The 24,576-nt window shown below is 41.3% G+C and overlaps 2 protein-coding genes, 1 long non-coding RNA gene and 1 other non-coding gene across 6 annotated transcripts; 1 reads left to right on the top strand and 3 right to left on the bottom strand.

Moving 5' to 3' along the window:
* Positions 1–1,221: 1,221 nt before the first annotated feature.
* LOC138211129 (uncharacterized) lies at positions 1,222–9,455 on the top strand. Its single transcript, XR_011179311.1, has 4 exons — positions 1,222–1,371; positions 1,988–2,119; positions 8,935–9,050; positions 9,231–9,455. It is a non-coding gene; the product is annotated as an uncharacterized lncRNA (long non-coding RNA).
* Positions 5,390–19,407, bottom strand: bod1l1 (biorientation of chromosomes in cell division 1-like 1). Of its 3 annotated transcripts, none has more exons than XM_069170769.1 (30): positions 19,160–19,407; positions 18,536–18,660; positions 18,244–18,434; positions 17,404–17,898; positions 16,598–16,747; positions 16,268–16,434; positions 16,006–16,102; positions 15,075–15,201; positions 14,904–14,964; positions 12,951–14,796; positions 12,788–12,858; positions 12,531–12,618; positions 12,267–12,380; positions 12,136–12,179; positions 11,967–12,039; positions 11,818–11,876; positions 11,631–11,706; positions 11,249–11,307; positions 11,047–11,116; positions 10,870–10,916; positions 10,464–10,638; positions 9,985–10,064; positions 9,747–9,873; positions 9,404–9,456; positions 9,216–9,291; positions 8,910–8,989; positions 8,646–8,742; positions 8,070–8,247; positions 7,648–7,719; positions 5,390–6,378 (listed from the first exon to the last, which is right to left on the bottom strand). In XM_069170769.1, the coding sequence occupies exons 1-30, from the start codon at positions 19,274–19,276 to the stop codon at positions 6,258–6,260; spliced, it is 5,136 nt and encodes a 1,711-aa protein (XP_069026870.1). In that variant the 5' UTR covers positions 19,277–19,407; the 3' UTR covers positions 5,390–6,257. The 3 variants fall into 3 exon arrangements, with proteins under 3 accessions (XP_069026870.1, XP_069026872.1, XP_069026869.1); XM_069170771.1 differs by having other exon boundaries at positions 11,967–12,018; XM_069170768.1 differs by having other exon boundaries at positions 11,967–12,179.
* A 578-nt stretch (positions 19,408–19,985) lies between these two features.
* Positions 19,986–20,067, bottom strand: trnal-aag (transfer RNA leucine (anticodon AAG)). Its single transcript has one exon. It is a non-coding gene; the product is annotated as a tRNA-Leu (tRNA).
* A 189-nt stretch (positions 20,068–20,256) lies between these two features.
* aurkb (aurora kinase B) lies at positions 20,257–24,460 on the bottom strand. Its single transcript, XM_069170772.1, has 9 exons — positions 24,385–24,460; positions 23,528–23,566; positions 23,311–23,392; positions 23,183–23,228; positions 22,875–23,063; positions 22,596–22,734; positions 22,299–22,447; positions 21,990–22,164; positions 20,257–21,018 (listed from the first exon to the last, which is right to left on the bottom strand). The coding sequence occupies exons 1-9, from the start codon at positions 24,388–24,390 to the stop codon at positions 20,845–20,847; spliced, it is 999 nt and encodes a 332-aa protein (XP_069026873.1). The 5' UTR covers positions 24,391–24,460; the 3' UTR covers positions 20,257–20,844.
* Between the last annotated feature and the right edge of the window lie 116 nt (positions 24,461–24,576).

Below are 24,576 nucleotides of genomic sequence, written 5' to 3'. Positions count from 1 at the left end.
AGGGGGGGGACAGGGAGAGGGTTGAGCCCCCCCCACCCCCCCTACCCGTACCCCTAAGGCAGCCTGTGAGGATCCCCTCCGCTCACAACCAGCAGTCACCTCTATTCCAGTTGACAGCTGTGTGAAACCGCCATCTTTCCACAGCTCTCTGCTGCATAAACTTCAGCGCTGCCCACCAGCAGACCTGCTCAAGAGGGAGGGTAGAGAAACGGGAGGTTTACCGTTTTTGATGCTGCTGTCCTCTATCAAGTGTTTCTGTTCTGCAAAGTGCTTAAGTGAAGGTGGTGCAGTGTGTACTACTGGAGACCAGAGAAACCCGAACAACCTAAATAAGGAGTCTCAAACTGCTTTAAAGTACAAGTCAAAAAACACGTTACGCGACTCTTTTTTTTGAGCACGCAGAGCTTTATTCAGCAAAGATTTTTTTTTTTTTTTGCCTTCTTCAGGGTGGTGTCAGAGGTTGTTTTCATTAAGGGCCCGAGCACCAAATGGTGCGAAAGCCCCGTTGTTCTTCAAGAAATTATTATTCCGCTTTTTCATACGAAAGAATTGCCTTTTTGGCGCCTTCGACATCCTCAAAAACTCATGAAAGTTGGTACACGGGTCTCTCCCGGCGAAAGATTACATATTTTAGTGGTGTCGCGAGTGGGCATGGCTAAATGGCTCGCTGGCGCCCCGTAAACAGATGCCCCCGGCGGCTACGTTTAACTACATGCACGAAATTCAGGTGGACACGTGTATCACACCTCTCGATGTACAAAAAAGTTCCACTGCACCATTACGTCAACTCATTACGTCCGCCATTTTTAGCAATTGGCACGTGTAAAGTCCTCTTACAGACTTTTGACGTACCGGCCTGAAATTTTGTCTGTGCTATCTTAACACCTGGGAGATGAAAAGACATCAACATAATTTGTTTCTTTGTTTCTATAGCATGACTTTTTATATATATATATATATATATATATATATATATATATTTCATATGGCATGACTTTTATTCATATTTTGGATGACATGATATGGTATGACTTTGCATTGTCGTCCAAAATATGACAAAAAAAAAAAAGTCATACTGGATTTAACCCACGTTAGTTTTACCAGCAACTAAAGGGTTAACTCACACATGCAGTACCGACGTTCACCAGAGGGGCGCTGTCGTGCTCGTCGGGAGATCAAAGCCGTCTCCCTGGAGACGACCCTTTATGTCTCCAAGGAAACAGCAGCGTCATGATCTACACCACTGAAGAATCTCATTTGGTTGATTTTTTTTTTTTTTTCTCACTGCTTTTGAGGAGCTTTATTTATTTGATCGTTAACCAGACCGACTCCGAAGGAAAAAGTTTATTTTAAGTCTGAGAAGAATCTCCGGTGAGTGACTGAATGCGTTGCTCACAGTTAGCCGTTGGTGGAGAGCTACAAAGGAGGACAGTTGTGACACCGTTGTTTAGTTGGGCTAAAGATATCTATCAGAAGAGAAGGGAAAAATAACCAGTCGGAGATAAATATTAATTTGTTGATGAATATTATTTTACGTGGTTGATATCTGTGATTGTGGAGCTACATGTGCGCGCTGAGGGGTTAATGCGTCGGGACCTGTTGAAGCCGAGCGGGAACGATGACGTCATTTTCTTGTTTTAGCGCCAGAAGTTAAACGGTCAGATTGAGAACAGCTGTTGAGTGTGTTGCTTAGTAACGGTGGACGTTTAAATAATGCCTGTTAGGTATAAGTGATAGATGTCACTGAGACATGAGCACATGTGTGTGTGAAATATGTTGGTATGTTAATATTGACCATAGTGGATAGTATTATATATATATATATATATATATACGTGTGTAATACTATATTACTGGTCATTTACTGTTACACCAACGATAGAGTTTATAAATTACAGTACTGACATCATATTCAATTCTGCTGCATGCAGATTTTATTTTATTTATTTATTTATTTTTTTTTGGTATGGATCTGTGATGGAGACAGCGATCCCCAGAAACCTCCGCAGAGCGCTGGAGCTGAGTGACCCTGTGATCCCTGATCATCTTCGCCGTGGGTGAAGCTGCATTTGGTCTTCTTGGATTCTCCTGCAGGAGCACCGACGAGCAAAAGATTCAGGTAAGAGTTAGTCTGAGAGCCTCCAGACATACACTACCCGGGTAGTAGACTGAAAGACAAGAGACTGAAACTGACTGACTGTGGGAGAAATACCGGTATTGGGGTTATTATTTGAATTTGTTATTTTTCTTTTATGTTGTTCCCTTGATTTTCTGTGCGTTAATAACTATAATAAATTGCAGTTCAGTTCCTTGTTTTAAACTGCAAACATTTGCCGTGTTTCATTCACTCCCAGAGCGACCTAAAGACAGTCCTAAACTTAACACAGGTAATCTAGTGTGTTACAGAGATTACATATAGCATGTCCTCAAAAGCACAAATGAAAGTCACAGCATCACAAACACGGTGGGTTTCATATTTTAGATGACGTGCTATAGTATGACTTTTTTTAAAAATATTTTGGACCACATGCTATAGTATGACTTTTTTTTTAAAAAATATTTTGGACGACATGCTGTGGTATGACTTTTTTTCATATTTTTGGACCACACTTTTTTTTTCATATTTTTGGACGACATGACTCTTTTTCATATTTCAGACCACATGCTATAGTCATATTATATAGTCAAAAAATGTCATACATGTCGTATAGTATGACATTTTTTTTCATATTTTGGACGACATGACAACGAGTATGGCAACCTCTCACAGCAGTATGATGAACAAAGCTAAAATATTTTGCGAATGCTTTATTAACGCTGCATTTAGACTTAAGCGGGACGACACCTCACTGTGTGTTTGCACTAACAAGCGTGAAGTCTATAGATTGTGTCTGATGGGTAGAGCTGAAACTCCTTTCGCCCCAGCAGTGAGTGAAAAGAGCTGGTTTTGTGCCAGCTGAATGAAAGCTGATCCAATCCTTTAAAGGCCCCATTTTGCATACATTTCCTTTGCTTTTTACTCAGTAAAGGGGGTATGGGTGCTGGATCAACACCGGGAAAGTGTCAAAAAGATTAGTGAACTCATCAATGCACAGAGATCTAATCCAGTATCTCTGCCCTCTCAGAAAGCTTTTTTTTTCTTTTCTTTTTTTTTTTTTTTTTTACTCAAGCAGCATTTACGTTTATTTAAAAATATTTCTTTAAGAATAAGAACTTTATTGAACAAGATGTAAATTTACAATCATGGTATGTGGTGTTGTGTTATGTGTGAAAAGAACAGACACATAAGTAGGAATAATGACTAAAAAAACAGTTTTATTGAATGTAATGAATTAGTGGAGTTGTTTGCTTCCTGGTCGAATGAGTCGTGTGCGTGTGCAGTCAGTGACGGGAGTCTAGGCTTGAGTGTATTTGTGCATGCTGTAATATGTCGTCCAAAATGTCATAAAAATGTCTTGGTATAGCACGTGGTCCGAAATGTCAAAATAATATCATAGTATGTGGTGTTGCATTATGTGAGAACAGAACTGATAGAAGCAGGAATAATGAATAAAAAACAGTTTTATTAAATAGAATTAATTAGTGGAGTTGTTGGCGTAGAATATATATTGTGTGTGTGTGTGTGTGAGATGACAGATTCCAGGTTGTCTAGTCAATGAGGGGAGTCCTTCAGTGTATATGTAAATAATATAATATGTCATCCAAAATGCCATAAAAACATCGTATGTCGTCAAAAATGTGAAAAAAAACCATACTATATGTTGTTGAAAACGTTAAAAGAATGTCATACTCTATAGTACGCCGTCCAAAATATTAAAGAAATATCATTCTATATAGTATGTCATCTAAAATTTGAAAAAAAAAAAATGGAATACTGTAGTATGTTGTCGAAAATGTCATAAAAACGTCATGTCTAACATTGTAGGAATCCTTTCCATAACAATGTCACACACTTATGATTACACTTTGAACCTGTCAGTAGCAAAAAAAAAAAAAAAAGAAAAAAAAAAGGCCGACGCTGGTAAGGTAACTTAGCTGAAAGTTTATGAAGTGTTCAGTGGTAGCAGTCAGCTGAGATGTCGGTTATTAGCGCCTCTTCTACTAAGCCGTTACCTGTTCAGGTATCTGTTACTTGGCGTCTGAAAAAGACTGGTAGGTCCGGCTGCCGTGCTGCTTTCTCTGCCTATCGGGTGCCGTGATCGCTCTCCTCCTGTTCACTTCATTTTCTCAGTATTGAGAGGGGACACGACCGCCCATGATGGAAGATGATTAAAAAAAAAAACACGTTATTTTCCATGCTGTAACATCTATTTGTAAACTCGGTTGACGAAGTGGTTTAGTAGTCGTCTGCCGTCTCTGAATCGAGGTCTGAATCCGACTCAAATGAGTCTAATAGCGCTGCCGTTACTTTGCTGCCGATAAAAGTCATGTTTGCCGATAAGTTTCGGGCGTCGCAGTCCATCACCTGAGATTGGCCTGGTCAGGCGTCACTAAATAGTCAGCCAATCAAGAGTTAACATTAATGAGCCTCAGGAACACCCACTAAAAACAGCTCGTTCTCAGAAGAGCTCCACTGAGAGGCTTCGGAAAGGTGCAAGACGGCACTGAAATGGTTTTTGACACCGAAAACCACAAAAAATATCTTCATGATGGTGTTCGGACTATAAATAAAGCACTAGAAACTTTACAATATGGGAACTTTAAATAAGAGCTGCTGGGCTAATATTTTAAAGCTTGGATTGCAGCACCAGGAAATACCTGAGAGAGGTACACCTTTAAGGAATCAAATTCAGCAATCCGCAGGAATGGTTGGAAAACTTCAACCGGAGAACTCTGGTTTACCGTAACGTCTCTCTCTCTCTCTCTGTGTGTGCTTTTTGGACCCTGAAGGTTCAGGTGCAGCGATTAAAGCCTCCTAACGTGTTAATGATGGTGGAATATTTCACTCTTGAGTTTGTCAGTTTTATCCTCCATTAGCAGGCAGGAATGTCCTCGCCTCTTCTGCGCTCCGGGGTGATTGGTCAACGTCTGCGGCTATTCACACATATTCACAGACAGCACATCCATTTAGGAAACGCAGGAGATAACGTTTGAGACATAATAAGGGTGAATTAATACAAACCTGTATTATTTTGTTGTGCGCATTTTCAGAAAAACAAGAGTTTAGGTGAGAAAAAGTGACACGGTTTGGGGTTTCCTTTAGCAGAGCTTCTTTCTTGGAAAAGTATAAATCTACTAAGCTATTACTCAAGTATCAGGAGGGTAAATTCTGACAACACGAGGGTCTAAAAATGTAAGAAAATTAAATATCAATTAGCAGTGCGGCTGATTCTGTGACAAGAAAACTGAATCAAATTCAATAAAACAGAAAGCACAAAAAGTGTTATTTATGAGTATTTAGTACAAAAAAAAACTTTAATAGCCTCTTTTACATCCACAGAATGAATGCAAACAGGAAAATTATTATGGCACACAACCAACAAACAACCTGAAGCGATTTCTTTGTGTGAAACATTGAAAATGTCCAATATTTTACATTCACGAACCAAATGTCTAACTGTAACATTTAAAATAACTACACTGCCTCCGTTCAGTTAGTAAGACAGTACTTTGTCTGCAGCAGGTGTTATTACAAATGTCATAAGGAATATTGAGTTTATAGTGAAACTGTTTGTGTTTTTCCTGTTTAATACTTTTGTTATTTTAATGGGAGAAATAGAAAAACCTTCCCTGACCTTCTAAGTATTACGTATAAAAACAAAAACCTGGGAGTAAAATGTCCCTTTTCATTCACAGAATGAATATCAGACATTTTCTTTTATTCTCAATGAAGGCGAGACACTTCACAGTGATTTCTATGTACAAGTGTGTACATGTGTAACAGCTGGCAGCTGACTGACGATGAATTTCAATTCAACCCTCTTTATCTCGAAGGGTGACTCGGCTGCACATTAGGCCTTTGATTGGACCTGAAATGCACCGCGTCGCTGAGTATAACTGAATCAAGAAGGGAAGACGAGGCCCGATCCAAACCATGTGGGCGTCGAGCGGCAGAAGGTATCCTAACGCAGATCCTCAGGTTTACACTTACCCATCCGGAGGAGAGTTTATAATGCTATCCAGAGCTTTTCAATATCTACAGTCAATGAGGCAGAAACCGCATTTTTTTTTTTTTTTTAACTTGTGGAGGCTGGAAAGGCTCCGAGTGTTAAAATACAAAACCGCTGGGGCAAAGCGTTCCACCGCTGTCAGACATCTTAGCGTTTGGCTCTCTTGGAAGGGGGCTCCTCTGATTTCTGTCCTCCCCGCGTTCGCACCGCAGGAGGGCTGGCCTCCCGTTTACGGCCCCCCTTCACTCCTGCCTGGCTCCTCGTCCCGCTGCAGGAGGGAAACAAGGAGTAAGTGTCAGTCCGTCTGTCCAAGAGTCGAGTTCATGTTAATTCTAATGTTGTTGTTTTTTCCGAATAAATGTGCTTGCGCAAAAAAAAAAAAAACTGGAGCTTTTCCACATAACCGTTGGATTGAAAAAAAAAAAAAAAAAAAAAAATAAAAAAGTGCCGGAGACAGTTTAAAAGATACATCGTTATCATTGACATTTTTAATGTTTAGCAAAGTTAAAAAAAAAAAAAAGAAATCAAAAGAAACATTTCGCACAAAAATCTGCTCTGAAACTACAAATGTGACAAATGAAACTACACCCGACACTCTGAATGCATATTCTCTCAGAGAAGAAAAAACAACAATGGAAAAAAAAAAAAGTATTTCCATGCTTTTTTTTTTGTGGTAATGAATCATCCAGGCTCTTCCCTCAAAAATGTAGAGATTGAGGACGAATGTTTGTCAAAGAGAAGTCGGCGTTTCTAAACTGAGCACTTCAAGCCGAGAAGGTTAAATGAGGAGTAGAAGTCCGTTTTTCTTTCGGAGGCTTAAATTATATTTAACTTGTGTATAAATTAACCGTTAATATTAAAAAAAAAATTTTTGGGGGTTCATTGTGTTGAAATTAAATTTGAATAAGAAGTTTGAATTTTTTTTTTCATTTGGAGTGAAACACTTTTTTCAAGCGTTTTGCCGATTGAGTGGTGAAAGGTGAGTCTGTGTTTGTGTAAATATTTTTGAACAGCTGGTTGTAATATTGCGTTTTGAATTCATGGTCGAGGAGACGAAATGATTAATTGACCAATGGGTTCATCGATCAACTGAAAAAGAATATCAAATCATTTTGATTATTATTTTTGCAAAAATGCCCAAAATCCAAAAGTTACAAATTGCTAATGTAGTAAATGATGATAATTTATCTTCACTTAAAGTGGTTTGAGTTTTTCTAACTATTTAAGAGCATCTGGGGAAACTTGATCTCGAAAGAAATTACACATTAAAGCACACAATCTCTCGAATGCAATATTGCATTAACAATCAGTTACGCATCCTAGTGTTATTCCGCCTATTTAATATACTTTCCTTTAAAACGGCTCGGGCCGTGCATAAGATTTATTATTTTAGTTTCGAGAGCTAACAGCTTAAAAACATCTTGAAATTCCGGGAAAACTTTTGGTGAAATGTTCTCTTTCACAGAGAGCAGTCGGTTTTGGTCGGATTCCCCTTTAAGCTCGCTCTTTCTGCTGAACCTCAATGAGACAAACTCACCGTGTGCCAGCTGTGGTCTCCTCTTTACCGTTCTGTCGGCTTGCCCGGGTGGAGGGTTTACTTGGCTTGTTTCTGAGGAGCAGTAAAAACAAACATGAAACAACAGTTGTTGCTTCAGAGCTAAATCTCCCTCTCCTTCATTTAATAAGTTGTGACAGTGATGATGCCGTCTGGGTGCTTCGGAGCGCAAAACATCTGGCACGGAAAACAATCCGACGCCCATTCAATCAACTCTGCGAGATGATTACAGAGCTGCAGTTTGTACAGATCAGTAAAAACGTATTGTGAAGTATCAAAAGATGAATTGTCCGACAACGTGTTCCATCGTATTTGAGTGTTTCTGTAAATCCGTAGTTTAGATTGTGGGTTCATAACCGAGTGCACATGTTTACACTCGAAGCGGCGGATAACTCTTAAATTACCGTTCGGCTTCCAGGCGAGAAGCTGCCCGAGTTGTAGCTCTGGTTGCGGTTCCTTTTTCGTCATCTTCTTTCTCACCATCCTCCTCCTCCTCCTCCTCCTCCTCCTCCTCTTCCTCCTCCTCCTCCTCTTCATCATTCTGCTTGCCTTCTTTCTCGTCGTTTTTTTTGCCTTTTTTATCTGTGGGAAAGATAAAAGGGTCACTGGGGCTATCCAATTCTTTCATGTACAAAGCAAAACCCACTTTTTTTTTTAGAAAAATAATTTAAAAAAAATAAAGATAAATATACCACAAAGCAAGTCAAAGGACTAAACTTTAAATCAGTCCTACGTGCTCCATCACACTCAGATGGGAAATAATCTTATGTTCTACCACCACGTTAGCTTCAGACTTGCATAACTGCAGTGTAAATCATAAAAACATAAAATGTTTAAACTCAAAGATCAACGCAGAGTTGTACTTCATTCTGACTGAAGACATTTTCCCATGAACTTTGCTCAAGCTCAGACACGTCGACATTTTCAAAGAAAGCTTTTTTTTTTGGCTTAATTTAAATCCGGTTTTTAAGCGTTCTTGCCTGGATCATCTGCAGCTGCTGCCTTGGATGGCCGTCCCCTCCGACCGGGTCTCTTTGGAGTTGTCTCCGGGTCCTCTTGCTGTTGCTCCTCATCGGCCTGCAGACGTAACAAATACTTAAGTCTGCTAAAAAAGTTTAAATAAGAGAGTAAACGTACAGCGGCAAAGATTTAAAAAGAGAGACTGGTGTGAAGAGTCTTCATCCAGACAATAACGACAGTACGGCAGAGTGTGACATTGTTTTACAGAGCAACGGCCAACATACGTCATCTGGCTTCTTCTCGCTGCAGCTCTCGTCTTTTACATCCTGGTGACCTTCTGGCTGACTCACAGAGGGAGAGGCGGCTGAAAAGAGACGAACACAGAAACTGGAATGATCAAGGTTGCTCATCTTTCTTCCGGCTCAGTAAGTGTTAATGTGAGTTTTATTCCTGGAGACCTCGTGTTGTTACGATGTAAAAACCTCTGTGGTGATCGCACGCTTACATGAATGATTGTTTCATTTGAGGTCAAATGAGTGTGTGTGTGTGTGTGTGTGTGTGCGTGCGTGTGCGCGCGCGCGCTGACTCACTACTGTCTCCGTCAGGCTGTTGCTCGCTCTGTTCCTGTCCACCGTTGTCCTGCACGTCCTCGTGAGCCTCAGTTTCCTGCAGGATGACACGCATGAGGACACGCCGAGTGAATAAAGACCAGGAGGGAACAACTGCAGAGCGCGACAGTAAAGGAACATTTCCATCCACAAAGACGTACGAATCTCACCTCCACAGCTTCCTCCGTTTCTTCTGACCTCTTTCTTTTCACCGCTGGTTTACCTGGAATTCGAATATGATTGATTGAAATGTATCCTCTCATCGGTCTTGTATACACGCAGCAGTCCGAAAATATTTTTGTAAAATTGAACTCGCAGCGAAGCAGCCAGTCTTCCTTCAAGCAACCCTCATTCTCAATTTACTCATTAATCCCTTTTTTTTTTTTTAAAAAAAAAGGTTGTTAACAGCGATGGCAGCGAACTAAAACTTCTTTTAACAATATCTTGGTACAATAAGCACAAATTTAGCCGTTGAGGTTTGGCCCACTTATTCTGAATTAAAGACAAACTCACGCTCGTCACTGGTCTCTTTGGACTCTGAGCTTCCTGCTCCTTCACCGTCCTCCGGAGCCGGAGACGGCAGATTGTCCTCGCTTCCGTGTTGACCACTTTTCTCTGGTTCACCTTCCTCTTCAGTTCTCTAAAAAAACGAAAGAAATTGAAAATATTGAAAAAGAAAACCTCACTAAATATACGATACAGTGACATGTGCAAAATAACATAAGTACATGTTGCTCTCTTCCTAACATACCTCTTCTTTCTCTGCTGGTGTCAGTGATGAGGTTTTATCAGCGCCGTCCTCAACTTTACTCTCATCTTTCTTCTGATCATCTGAGGTTAAAAACAAAGTCATTGCAACATCAAGGAGAACAGACTGAAACCGTACATTATTCTGTACTCGGCAGGACTTGTAAACCTGATAACTGTGTGTTAAATGTTATATAATATAAAGTTAAATTCATCAACAAATGAACACGGAGAAAAAAAAAACATGTTACTTTACTATGTTTATAAGACACATTGTTAACGGTATAGCAAGAAAAATATTTGCGCAAATTCTTGAAAAAACAAATACAGAGAAGGTGTTTCAGGCCGAAACCTCCACCAATTTATAAATGATAGAAATGGGCAATTTAAACGACTTTCACGAATGAATTGAAATGGTTGAATTAATGACGTTATTACACAACAACAAAAAAACACTTAACTAATTTAAAGAAGCCAACGTACCAGCTGTGGTTTCTTTGGCTTCAGGTCCTGAAGGTCTTCCCCTGTGGCTCGGAGTCTCCTCCGGTTCCTCCGGTCCCTCCGGTCCGTTCGGTTGCTCCGTCTCTGCCTCCTCTGTGGTTGGGGATGATCGGCCCTTAGGGGGTGTTTTGGCTCCAACAACTTCCTGCTCCGTTTCCTAAAAATAGAAAGTGGATGAGCAAATCACCGTTGATCAAAACTGACGTCAAAAACAGAAACATGCACCTACAAAACGTGTTTTCTGTAAGAACTGAAGCTTTCTCGCTGTTTTTTTAATACGTTTCAAACCCCCGCCCCCCCCCAAAAAAAAAAAACACCCACACAAATCACCACATTTTCAATGACATTGTTATTCTGTCATAGGTTTGATAGGAGAGGCTTAATTTACCTCAGCAGACAGCTGCTCTTTACTTTCCTTTTCATCCCGCTCATCACCTGACGTGATAAAAAAATATGAAACGGCACATTAATTTATTCACTCGCTCTCCAATCATTATTGAATGTTCTAAATCGAACCGTCTTGAGATCTTGAAATTGGGTGCAGAAATAAACTCGGCTACCGTACCAGATTCTTTCACTTCTTCCTGACTGGACAGTTTTCGTTTACGTCGTCCTCTTTCCTCCGCTTTCTCATCCTACAAAACAAAAAGTGTTAGGACAGAGGGAAGGCTACCGTATTAACACACGCTGGCGATATTAATACATGCTTCTTTTTTTTTTTTAGGTATATTTAACAACTAAATTTCAAACGAACTGTTGGGAGTTACCTTTTCTGACAGGTCCGAGCCCTTCTCATCGTCCTGGCTGTCTGTGCAGGAGACGTCACCTGGAATATTCAAACAAACGGTGATGACAGAAATTAGTTGCAAAAGATCAATCAATGTCTACGGTGAAGAAATGAGAAAAAAAACAAAAAACATTCAGTATTCAGCTCCACTTTTACCGTCGTTTATGACAGATGCGTCGAGAGAATTTGAAAACAAAAATACAGCAAAACAAAATTTCATCGTCTAAAAACCAAACCGCTCTGACATTTTTCAAAACATGAACAACACTTTTTAAATGAAATGTAGATCATAAAGCCTTCAAGACTCTAAAACGGAGAAATAAAGTAAATCAATAAATGGATTTAATGGAAAAACAACTTACCGATTTGTTTCACCAGTTTGGACTCCGGTTGACTTTCTGGGACCTCCTCGGTCTTGGCCGGAACGTCGGTTTCCGTCTAAAAAAAAAAAAAAAAAGGAAACAGAATGTAGCCGGGAAAGAGAGATCACACTGAATAGTTAAAGAACAGGGACTTGTGAGTGAGCCTGACTACGAGCTGAACACTTACAGTCTGCAGATCACTTTTCTCTGCTGAAACATCCTCCGCTGTTTTACTCACAGCTTCACCTAGTGGTGGCAAAAAAAACCCAGAAAGCTTTAAAAGTACGGCGTTTCGGACATGCAGTGCGTTACTGTCTGCAAAGACAACAGACTTACCGTTTTCTATGTCCATCTCGGCCTGGCTCTCTTCACCCGCTGCCTCCGCTGCCTTTCGTTCAGAGTTAGATGGCTTTTTAGTGGCGTGTAACGTTAAAAAAAATAGGCAAAAATGTAAGAACGTAAATGGTTTAAATTGGTTCTGGCTGCAACGTGGATCATAACTCACCTCGGGGCTCGTCTCTGTGACCCCAGCGCCTGCCTCCGTTCGCTCTTGAAGACAAGACGCCGAGTTAATAATCGGTCAAACAAAAAAAAAAACCTGCCTTCTTTTCGGCAACATTTGTTTTCAGCGCTCACCTTGTTTACTCGAAATTTCGGAAACACGATCAGTGACGTCAGGAACAGTTGTCACGGCGATCTCCTCTGCGTGTCCTCTTGTTTCTTCTATTTCAGATACAACAGCATCAGCAGCTGAGGAAATGATACGTTAAAAACATTTTTTTTTTTTTTTTAAATGCCACGAAGACGATGAACGGACAAAATATGAAAATCAAAGTTGCATATATCACAAAGCAGGAAAAGCAAACTAGATATTTAGAATTTAGCTAAAGGGATTTGTACCTTCTCTGTCAGCAGGTTCTGCCACTTTCTCATCTGTCGGTTCCTCATTTAAAGCAGTCTGACATTCGTTTGAGTTAGCGGCATCCTCCTACGATGAAGACAAAACAAACACCTTCAAAATGCTATTTTCAAGAAACATGCCAATTCTCCATTTGTTTTTAAACATATTTAAGATCTGTAAGAAGCCCACGGTTTACTGAAATAGCAGAGACAAAAAAAAAAAAAAAAAAGACATTTTAATTTTACAAATGTGTCACCTGTGGAGCCGGCGTCTCAGAAGTTTCCATCTTTGATGTTTCCATTCTTCTCTCTGCGTTTTCAGACTCGTCTGTAAATAGATGCATATTTATCTTCCTTAACATTCTCATATGTTTAGAGAGCCATAAATAAAAAAAATAAATAAAAAAAAACTTCACAAACCTGCAATGTTTGCTTTTTCATCAGCAAGCTCAGCAGTTTGTTGAGACGCAACTGGCGACGTCTCGATGGCCGTGAACTCGGTTTCGGGAGCTGTCTGCGCCCCCACGGAAGGAAGCTGCTCCTCTTCTTCAGCCGCAGCGGTTTCCATCGCTTGCGGGGCGAGCGGATTCACCGCCGAGTCTCCCCTCGAGCCCCGGCAGATTAAGCTGGAGGACACCGTGCTGTCGGGATCCATGGAGAGCAGCGTCAGCGCCGCCTCTTTCATCTTCATGTCGGCGTCCTGCAGCGCCATCTCGGGCGTCACGGCCTCTCGCATGCTCTCGGGCGGAAGTCTCGCCTCCGCCGACGTGCAGACGTCCATGAGAGTCAGCAGGGCATCGGCCTCGGCCGGCACGGCCGGCATCTCGCGGAGCCGCGACTCCGTCTCGCCCTCGGGCGGCTCGGGGGTGATGTCGCTTAAGGCGTCGCAGGTGTCGTCTGAGAACGAGGTGGTGACGGTGGTGGTGACGGGATCGGAGTCTGTGCTGGCGTCCTGGAGAAGAGGTCGTTTCTTCGGCGCCTCTTCTGTCTCCGGGCTCAGGGAGGAAGCCGAAGACTTTGAGGATTTGTCGGCCTTTTCCACTTTGTCTTCTCTCGATGCTTTCTTCTCTTCCTGGCCATCGTCTTTCTTTTCTGAAACTTTATCCTTCTTCTCCGGTTTTTTCTTCGCACTTTTAATGTCTGCTTTCTCATGTGAGGGTTCTTCACAGACTTTCCGTTGTTCTTTTGTAGTTCCCTCTTTTCTCTTCTCCTTTGTTGCCTCAGGTTTGCCGACGCATGCGCCTCCTGCACTTTTGACCTCTGGACTCTGAACTTTCTTGTCCGTCTTGGATAATAATGGAGTCCTTGCCTCCTCTTTGGATTTTGATTTTGATTTTTCTAAAACTTTTCCTTTTTCTGTTGGCTTCACCCGTTTTGGGTCTTTGTCAGTTTCAGAGGTTGTCTTGTTTAACTTCTGGCTGTCTTGTTCTGCTTTAGTCTTTTCCTTCTCACTGTCTGTTTTGGACTTGGATTTGTCTCCTGGCCTGTCCTCACTGTGACTCTTTGACCTCTTCAAGACTTCCTTGGAGTGTTTATCTTTCTTCTTGCTGCTGTCTGACCCAGGCTCCATGTCAGATCGATCCTCAGAGGATCCTGCAGAATCAGGGCGAAGCAGCTGCTTCAAATCACTTTTAACTGAAGTTTTCTCTCCTTTGGCCTTTTCCTTCTCTTTAATCTTTTCTTTGTCTTTTTCCTTCTCCCTGATTTTGTCCTTCTCCTTGTCCTTCTCAGCTTTGACAGTCTCCACAGATGCAGCCTTCATCTTCTTGGCATCTTTGGAACCGCCCTCTTCAGCAACACCTTCAGACGCCTTTCCTTCTTTTGTGCTGCCTGCCGTCTTCTTCTCACTTTTGATCTTAGGCTTCTTCTCGCCTTTCTCTTCAGAGGATGCTTTAACAGAAATAACTTCCTTCTGCTGAGATTCATTCACCTGATGTTCAGATTTCTTCTCCTGCTTTTGCTTGAGTTTGGCCCGTTCATCAGACAAGCTGCGTTCTTTGTCTTTGCGTTCTTTGGAATGAAGTTCTTTGCGGGACAGACGGTCAAACTTGCCCACTGAACGTTGCTTTAGAGCCTCTTGGGCGCCTTGCTCCAACTCCAAGATAAAGGAGTGAGTGCGGCCTTTGTCAGTCAGCTTCTTTGTGTCACCGGAATCTTCTGAGACGCTGCCGCTCATCCTTCGGTGCCTCTCGTCAGAAGATGCCGATTCTGACAGATTTCTCATCAGTTTATATTGCGGGGTCTTTGAGGCAGCAGATTTCACCTCCTAATTTTAAAAGAACAAAAAGACACGAAATGTCAGTTACAGCTCACCAATCCAAACGCAGGCCTGTTACCTGAAATCTGTTCCGACGCCTGGCGGATTTTACATACTGCCTTCTTGGATACGTCTCCCGCGTCTGCTTTCTTCTTGCTTGAAACATCTCCCTCTTTCCTGAAAGGCGAAATTGACACATGCATTTACACGGTGTGCTAAATATCGAAACATCAGGCAGCGATCAGAAGCCGCTGTCTGGATCTGTGTCTGAGCATTTGATAAAACACCTCGAGTCCAGTTTCCTCTTCCTGCTGAGAGCCATTTTCTTCTCCAGAACTTTCCTTTCTTTGCGGGCCTCTTTGGCTCTGGGGCCGTCCAACCCGGCAGACTCTCCGCTCTTTTGTTTTCTGTAATCTGTGTAGGACATGTGGCATCATAAATAATACATATATAATTGTTTCACAGTTGAGCGAACACACCGATATTTTAAGGAGAAAATGAGAAAATAAAGCACAACTAAACAGGACGAAGCTACAGCACGATTAAGCAACAAAGATAAAACATCAAAACATTCCTCCCATTTTTAGTCAATAAAATTCCCAAATCCCGTGGAATCCCTATTATGCTAAAAGCTGAACGTCCTTGAAATAATCCTCATGGTTCCAACCGATTTGAGAAATTCAAACTGTAAAATCACCACAGAACATAATAACATTTAATCTTGCAAATCATTGTTTGCTGTTCTCGGCCAAAATGTCATCTAACATCAATGTCCCCACTCTTCTGTTGTAAAACGGCAAAAGAGACCAGATGAAGAAACACTGAAGTCAAATTCAAGTCCACAATGTCACGCCATTTGAACAATTAATAGCTTGACCGGATATGTATTCAAGATATCCATATTTCAATTCTTCCCAGTCAAAAACAACATTTCAGATACCCACAATCACATTCTTCCTGAGACAAAGGACGTCACTTTTGCCCTTCATGTCTATGAAGTTTTCCCATAACGGATATCTACTAATTAATTCTTAACAAATCACCGCTTCAAATTATCTCTATTGTTCTTTTTAAATATTTCACGTTTCAATTAGTCAAAATGACATCGTTGATACCTCTAATATTATTCATATTAGTTTGAGAGTCAAACTTGCTTGTAAACATTGAAATATTTGAAGCATTGGACAGCAGACACAAACGCATGATAGAAAGAAAAACCTTGTTCTTCGGCCTGCGCTGCTTTTTGTTTACGCTTCTCTTCCATTCGCTCTCTGTTCTGTTGTCTCTTGAGCAGTCTTTCCTCCTTGTCCTTTGCCTAGGAGGAGATGCAGTTTGACAATTAAAACGTGTAATGACACATTACATCTATAGTGCTTTAAAGTTGATACTCATTTGTCAAGTAAAGCTTTTTATTTATTTACTAATGGATTTATATATCTGCTGATGCGTCCCACGAGGCAGAAACACAAATACAACTCACGGCAGACCTGCGACGTTCCTCCACAGTGATCTCATCATCCGAGTCGCTATAGTAACGGGAGTAGAGGAAAGGTTTGTGCACATACGCCTTGCGGCGAGGTTTACGCTCCTTGTCTTCATCTCCCGTGTCTCCGCCGGTGTGTTTCTTCTCGTCTCCCTCACCTTGATCTGGGGCAAAAAAAACCAAAAAACATGCAAACACAGAAAATCATTAAAATCCTAAATCTAGTGTACATTTAAAAGTGCTCCAACAAATTCTGTGGCGTAAAAATATATGTAAAAATTCAGGAAAAGCTCATGCGGGAATAGAAAGTTGCTGTTCTCAAGAGACCATCTGATGGAAGCTCCCCCTCTTCAGAGGAATCCGACAGCAGCTCCTCATCTTCACTCTCCTCCTCAAAGGACGACAGGTCGCTGGTGTGGACAGAGCTCACCGTGATGTCGCTCAGGCCGTCCAGGTCAGAGTCCTCCAAAGAGTATTCTGCAAGGCAGAACATTACGGTTTTCAAACATTGGGCATTTCTTACACATGTATTCTGCTTGTGCTGTTGAAACAATATAGACGGTTATTTAGCAAAAGACAAGATAACAGAAACAGTAGGTGGGAAACCTAAATTTGTGTTAAATTGTATTACCAAGTATGCTAATATTTAAAGCACAAAATCCTATCTGAATAAAGTCTGATTCAATTCCAATTGTACTTTTTTTTTTTTTAATCTGTTAGTATCTTTTTATTGTTTGTTTAAATGTAAAAGTGTTTGTACTGTATTTTACTTTTTAAAATTCTTAAAAATGCACATCCCAAGTTCCCCAAAATGGGGAAAAACATAGAAAAGCAGTGAATCCTCACTTTTCCGAGTCTAGATCCAGAGAATGCGTTTCATGCTTGGTTCTCAGATGAATTTAACGGTTCATTTTCTGTTGCTTGAATCCTCTGTTCATTTTCTAACATTCATTTCCTTTATATCAATGTATACCGTAAGAAAATACACAGGAATCCCTGAACTGTCACAAGTTATTTTACTAGTAACATGCAGAAGATAACACTGCGCAGACACACACACACACACACACACACACACACACACACACACACACACACACACACACACACACACACAGGATACAGCAGCTCACCTTCCTTTATCCTCTCTCTGGCTTTCTGTTTGGCCTGGCTTGTAGATTTCAGTAGATCTTCATCCTGCTTCTCTTCTGAGGGTTTTCCAGTTACTTTGCTTCCAGGTTTGTCCTTCTCCTCCTCTGTCTGCTCCTGAGCTCCAGCCTCCTCCTCCTCCATTTTCACCTCCTCTAGTAACCCCTCTTTTCCCAGATCCATCTGATCCTGCGTGTCCTCCGTCTTGCCCTCTAAAGCCTGGACTTCTGTTGCCAGTTTTGCTTCCTCTGCTTCTTCCAGTGGCCTCCCGTCTGGGTGACCGTTGCCCTCCTCAACAACACTCATGTCCTGGTCGCTGTCCTCCATCAGCTGCACGGGGTCATCGGAGGCTTGGTTTTTCCGTCCTTTATCGGTTGAAGAACTGGCCCTGACACTAGCCTCCTGGTTGAGAGTGGTTATGGTGTCCAGGATGGACATGGCGTCACTGGCGGCAGCCGTAGTTGGAATCGATGATGAAGCTGTAAACATAAATATATGTGATGACAGGTATTCACAAAGATGGACTCAACTCTTTGGAATATATGCCTCACTCGTTTTGCTTCTAAGACTTGGGTAAGAAAACAACTAAGCATGCTTCCTAAATACTTATAATTAAATTGATGTAAAAAATATATATATATCACAACTTAGGGGAGATCCAAACAAGGAGTTCAGTAGACAAAAGCTATAAGCAGACACCTGCATCCTGACCTCCTCATGAAGAGGGAAAGGAATTCTCCTTCGGTGTAAAAACATAATGTCAAAAAGCAATAAATAAAACATAACAGCTGCAGTTGCTGATGAAAGTGTGAAATACTGTGTACCCTGCTCAGGAATACTGCTGTCTGGTTTGATCTCCGTCGGAGGAAGAGGAGCCGGCGGCATCTCGGAGCAGCTGCCGGGCGACAGAAATTCACGGACCACCCTCTCCACCTGCGGCCTGAAGATGTGGTTGATTTTGGGATCCACCACCTGGGCCACGATCCTGTCCACTCCCTGCTCCAGCATCCCCGATCTGAGAGACACAGTTTGCTGTAAGTTTGGGTAACGTCCGCATACAGTCGGCTATAGAGAGAAGATGGAAAAAAAAAAAAAAAAATACTGCTTCTCACTTACTGCAGGACGAGCTGCCTGATGTTGTTTCTCAGCTGGTTTTTGTTCAGATGAGGGCTCCATGTGTGATTAGAGAGGTGATTAGAGACAAAGTTGTCCACTCGTTGTTTCAGGTTCAAGTAAGCAGGCTGCAAAAGATTTTTTTACGTTTTCTATTACAAATATAAATGCAAAAAAAAAAAAAAAAAAAAGTCTTAAAAGGCTATATTGCTGCTAAGGCAGAAACCCCAGTCTATACATGGATGCTTTCATTTGATAGATTAATCATTTGATACAAGAACAGGGTATCTGAAGGATTAAGGGTGTTACATTTATGACTTTTAAGACAAATTTAATGAAACATAAAATGTGTATTTGTAATATACATATATATATATACAAAATGGCAAGAAGCTCGTCAATACAAGTTAAATGTGTTTGTCCTCCCCGATGATACCTTATCGGAAATCCCTTCATATATAAAATGTGAAAAGCCGTTGACTCTGTAACTGTTAAAAAGAAAACGCAGCAAAGTACAGAAAGTGGTTCCTGAAACTAAACTCTGCACAAGAGTGTTACATGAAGATTTATTTCACCCGCATGCTGCAGCTGAACTTGAATGAATACGAAGCGATATGAAGACGTTACCTTCGTGTCAACGTCCGCCAGGCAGTCCCTCCGAAACTGGTCGAAGAGACCCTGAGTTTTTAGATGGTTGACGATCATCGAGACCAGCTGCGGGTCTCCCGGTGGTAAACCAGCCATGTCTCAACGCGGTTCACTTTTATTATAGTGATTAAAAGCGACAATACTGACGGTACATCAGGTAATACCCGAATTGAACGCACCGGTCTTCTGTTGTGGTTTCAGAAGTTCGAAGCAGGTCTGACCCGGAACCGGAATAACATTAGAAGAGCGGGTTTCCGACTGCCAAAATAAAAGTCGACATTAAAAGTATAACACAATATTAAGAGGATAATACAATGAAACGTGATTTCTATTTTTTAATCATATTAACACACAATATAAGTCAAAGTCTGGATTAACTAATCCCCCCCCCCCTGATATTTCGGTCACTTGCTGATATTAAATGTGATAAACCACATTAAAGAGAAACTCGCCCTCTAGAGGCTGGAGCTGCGGCAACCGAAATCAAAGCCATGCTGACGGTTTCTACAGTTAAGTGTGCAAGACGTGCTTTTAATTTAGTGGATTGGAAAAAAAAACCTGACAATTTAGCAAATAGAATAATTAGGACTTAAAACTAACAGCATTTACTGTATGAGGACGGTAACAGTCACAAGCTTTCAGTGAACGTGACGTTAGGTCGGTCATCACGGAGAACATACTTTTTGTGAAGACACAGTTCATAAAGATACACGAGCATAAAGTATATTGACAGTCCATGGTTCCGTGTATGTGCCACTAATATTGTTTTAAATGGATAGGGTGTACACCGACAATACAAAACTATTGGCAGCGGTGGGATTCGAACCCACGCCTCCGAAGAGACTGGAGCCTTAATCCAGCGCCTTAGACCGCTCGGCCACGCTACCAGATGACAATTCATCGTGAAAGGTAGGGATTAGGTCTCGTGGTACATTGGGTGAGTGATTATAAATTGCTTTAAATATTTCAAAAGCTTCCCAAACTAGCCCCCAAAATTCAAGTTCAATCAACATTTATGTAACGTTTCAACAATAACTGAAAAATGTAACATCTACAACCATGATCAATTACTCACTAGATGTCCACAGATGATTTTATTATTAGAAATAGAAAGTGTAGCTTGAAGAAAATTAAAATATGCTTACCCAACCCAGGCCCAAACTATTTGAGGTTATACTCGGCTTGAGGAGTCTAACAGTAGTACTTTGGTGTCAACACCGTCCAAAACAGAGCCTTTTAAAACCTTTCAATAAAGAAATTACAACACAAACACCTCTAGAAAAAGTACTAAATATAGATAATGACATCACACTGTACAATATAAAAAAGTGGATACACATGTATACAGGAGTTGGCGTGAATAACCAAACGATAAAAAAAAAAAGAAAGAAGTAAAATTACTTTGATAATCGATTAACTGCCGTCATTTTCAAGCAAAAGAAGTGGAATATTCCTCACACTTCTCAAATGATGAGATTTGCTGCATATTATTCTTGTATATTATAATAATAATAAAAAAAAAAAACTCAGACCCTCTAATGTGTACCTATCATAAAATGTGACAGGAGAATGGCAGTGAAACCAAACCATGCTCGGCAAAAGTCTCTTGTGGAGGACAGATAAAAGACCCTTTAGAGAGATGTGAAGATCCTTGCCAGGTGGCCTCAGGATTTCTTGGTGGGGCAGGTCGGAGGCAAGAGCCGGTGGGAGTTGGTGCGCACCCACGGGTGGTCAATGACACTCTGTAGTGGGAGTCGGTCGATGGGGTTGTGGCGAAGCAGCTTGGAGATCAAGTCCCGTGCGCCATCCGAGATGACTTTAGGGAACTTCAAATCCACCTGCAAAAGGTCAAAATGGCATTTTTAAAGATTTCAACAGACTCTCCTCAGAAACATAGTTCATGCGAGTTATTACCGGGATGCAAGACACAATCTAGTAATGCTTTTATTCCTTAGGGATGCTTCACCCTGACATTTATACTTTTTAATACCCGTGTTTTTTCTGATTGATATTTAATAAATCATGACCCAATATTAATACCACAATTATTCTCTGATTCTAGGGATGTAATGACACAGCCAGGTTATGGTTTGTGGTATATCGTCAACTTGTTTTACCAAAGACTTAATGTTCCAATTCTCTAAACATTTTGGTTTCAAAAAAATTTCGTTCGAGAGACGTTACCCTGAACTCAAAAATGTGTTTTGGTCATTCTTAATTTGCTTAGATGTGAATGAATGTGTTCTCTTCTATGTGGATGGATTGACAGTGGACGCCGGTTTTCAGATTAATCTACTGACAGCGTCTCCGAGCTAAATTACACCTACTAGTTTAAAGCATGAACCTGCGGGACATTACAACTAGACAGCAATGCAATCCTGGTCCAGTACACAACTTACACACACTTAAGACTGTTCTTTTAGTGATGTAGGAGAGATCTTGCATGAACACCACCTAGTGCGAGAAATTCCCGAAACCTGAAAGGTTCATCTCGCATACCGCAGAATGGTAAAACGGCCTACGATTATTTAGCGACTTTCCACCCGAGCGGTCTCGAAGACTTTGGAATGTTTCCAATTTCCACACTCACTCAACAATAACAACAGCGATGTCATGCAACATGTTCTCCTACCACTGGGAGCAACTTCAGTGTCTTACCCAAGGACACTTCCTTACCCCAACCTTAAGTTTATAAGACACCCGCTCTAACATCTGCGCCACAGCCACCCCTAATCAAAGTGGCTGCTGGCAGATGTTTTCCGAAGACTTTTCTTTGCGTGAATGAGACATTTAAAAGACAAACGCCAACCTTCATGATCCTTTTGTATGTTTCTGAATGGCTGACGGTTTCAAAAGGTGGGTTGCCGACTAAGCATTCGTAGCAGAGGACGCCGATGCACCACAAGTCCACCTTCTCACTGTGGGTGTGCCCCTCGATCATCTCAGGAGGAAGGTAGTCCAGAGTCCCACACATGGTGCGACGTCTGTGGAGGTTTAAAAACAAGATGTGAGCAGGGAGGGCGAAGACACACAAAAAAAAACAAGCAGCTTGATGCGACAGCAGTGAACAGGCGCTCGTAACAAAGCACATCGGTGCGATGGCACTGTGGTCCCTCACCTTAGAGACGGTGCATGGACAGACCAACCAAAATCGGCAATTTTCAGCTCTCCACGATAGCCGAGAAGCAGATTCTCGGGCTTAATGTCGCGGTGAATCACTTTCTTCTCGTGGCAATACAATAGAGCATCAGATATCTCCTCCATGTACTGAGAATGTAAAGGAGGTAAGCATTAGATCACAAAACGTAAAAAATAGCGCATGCAATGTAAGAACAAATAATTTCAGTGTGCTTCCTAGGGTGTGGTCAGGATTTGGGAATTACTCTCCAACAATTCATTTTGGTTGAGCTCTTACCGTGGCTGTACGCCGGTCATCAAATTTTCCACATCTTTGTAGCTCTTTGTACATTTCACCACGTGGGGCATACTCCAGCACTAAGAACACCCTTTTGCGGTCATGGAAATAATTGTAGAAGCGCAAGATGTTGGGGTGCCTGAGGAGAAGAACAAAATGAATAAACAGTGCATTTTGTCTTTCCTAAACTAAACTGCTGCTAGAGAATGTAAAGCGACTTTTGTGTCAGATGTCGCTCAACGTCAACGCGAGACGACAAAAGAAATGTTCGTTACTAACTTGAGATGGGCCTGAATCTCAATCTCCCTCCTGAGTTGATGCTCCACACCCTCTTTCTCCATCTGAGACTTGAACAACACCTTCAGTGCCACAATGGCTTGCTTCTCCTTCACCCGCGCAAGGTAGACGTTGCCAAATTTGCCCTTTCCGAGCGGTCGACCGATGTCAAAGTCATCAATGGTAACTTTCCTGGTGGAAAAGTGCAAAAAGATCACTTGGATGTTTGCAGTTATTAAATAGAAGCAACCAATTTTTTTTTTTTTTTTTTTAACTGGAGGGGTACTATTACTACTATAGCGTACACTTACCTTGAAGTAAAGCTGGAAGATGAACCAACACATTCTCTCCCAGGGGCTAGAAAGGACAACGCAAATCAAAAGTGGAGCATTTCCTCAGGTGTCTGAATGTTGTCTGCGTGCGAGGAGGAAGAAGTTACCTGTGAGGACATTGTTCACCGAGTCTCCTCGTGGTTTCACCAGGACGCGCTGCGGCCCTGCCACCATGCTCGGGGTTGCAAACTGATGTTCAGAGCAAACAGATACAAAAAAAAAAAAAAATTAAAAAAAAATGCAGCTAATAACTGTCAAACTTCACTTGATTAAATCACTCTTAACATTGTTTAATATAGGAAACCAACAGCTGTCACTACTTACCGGTCTGTGGAGACCCCTGGGCTCATAATTTTCCTTATTCTGGAAAGAAATAAACTCATTTGAGCTACTAAGTTTCTCAAACTTATATTCAGCTTCAAGTTTATATTAGATATTATAAAGAATGTCCGAGGTATACATGCCAAACATGTATTTCACATGTATTTCTAACATTAAATCTTACTTTTGCCTCCACTTAGCTGCAAGTAAACCCAGAAAGAATAACTTTTTGTTGTTGTTGTTGTTGTTTAACCACTTATTTGGATATGTTCTTTATGATGGACTGTATGTGATTAGACTGTGCAGGTGGTCTTTTATTTATTTTTTAATTTTTATGTCATCCACGTTAAGACAGCAGACAACTTCGGGCGTCGTTGTTAGATCTTCTATTACGTCATTATGTGTGACGTATATACGACGTTTATCACGACTCTACGGTCTTATTTATGTTATATATTAGACTAAAGAAATGAAATAGAAACGTAGCTCATGTGCCAGGGACATGTTTAACTTAAATTAAAACGTTAAAGTACTTTACACAATAGTTAAACAATGAAAGAGGTTCGGTAGGCCACTGATCAACGTTAAACCCGTTGCCTCAACGGTTTAACTACTTGATATAAAAAAAAAAAACCCTGATCATGAATATATATTTTGTCACGAACAAACATTACGCGACTTGTTGTCTTATTTTACACCGATTTAACGCTACGTTAGTTAGCTGAAGTAGCTAGGAACGTTAGCACGAAACGTACGTCGACCGTGAGCGAAATATACACTGCGCTGTCAGAAGTTATTCTGCGTTCACAAAGCGCTCCCCAGTCCTAATCTAACTATTAAAATAAAACATGTCGAATTACCTGCATCGCAGTGAGAAACTGGGAACTTTAAAGCGTGGAAAGCCCAGTCTTTTAATCCAGAACTTCCTCAGCCGCCAACGTTTTCAAAACGCCAGTCTTGGCTCCCATTGGTCAGAATTGCTGCACGGGAACGCATGTCATTGGTCAGAGCAGCAATCGACCCGCCCTCTGTCATGTTTTTTTTTTTTTTTT

Source organism: Embiotoca jacksoni, unplaced genomic scaffold (assembly GCF_022577435.1).
Source record: "Embiotoca jacksoni isolate LCO1_2020_lvr unplaced genomic scaffold, fEmbJac1.0.p SCAF_5, whole genome shotgun sequence".
NCBI classification, from domain to species: Eukaryota; Metazoa; Chordata; class Actinopteri; family Embiotocidae; genus Embiotoca; species Embiotoca jacksoni.
This window is presented reverse-complemented; position numbering and strand designations above follow the sequence as displayed.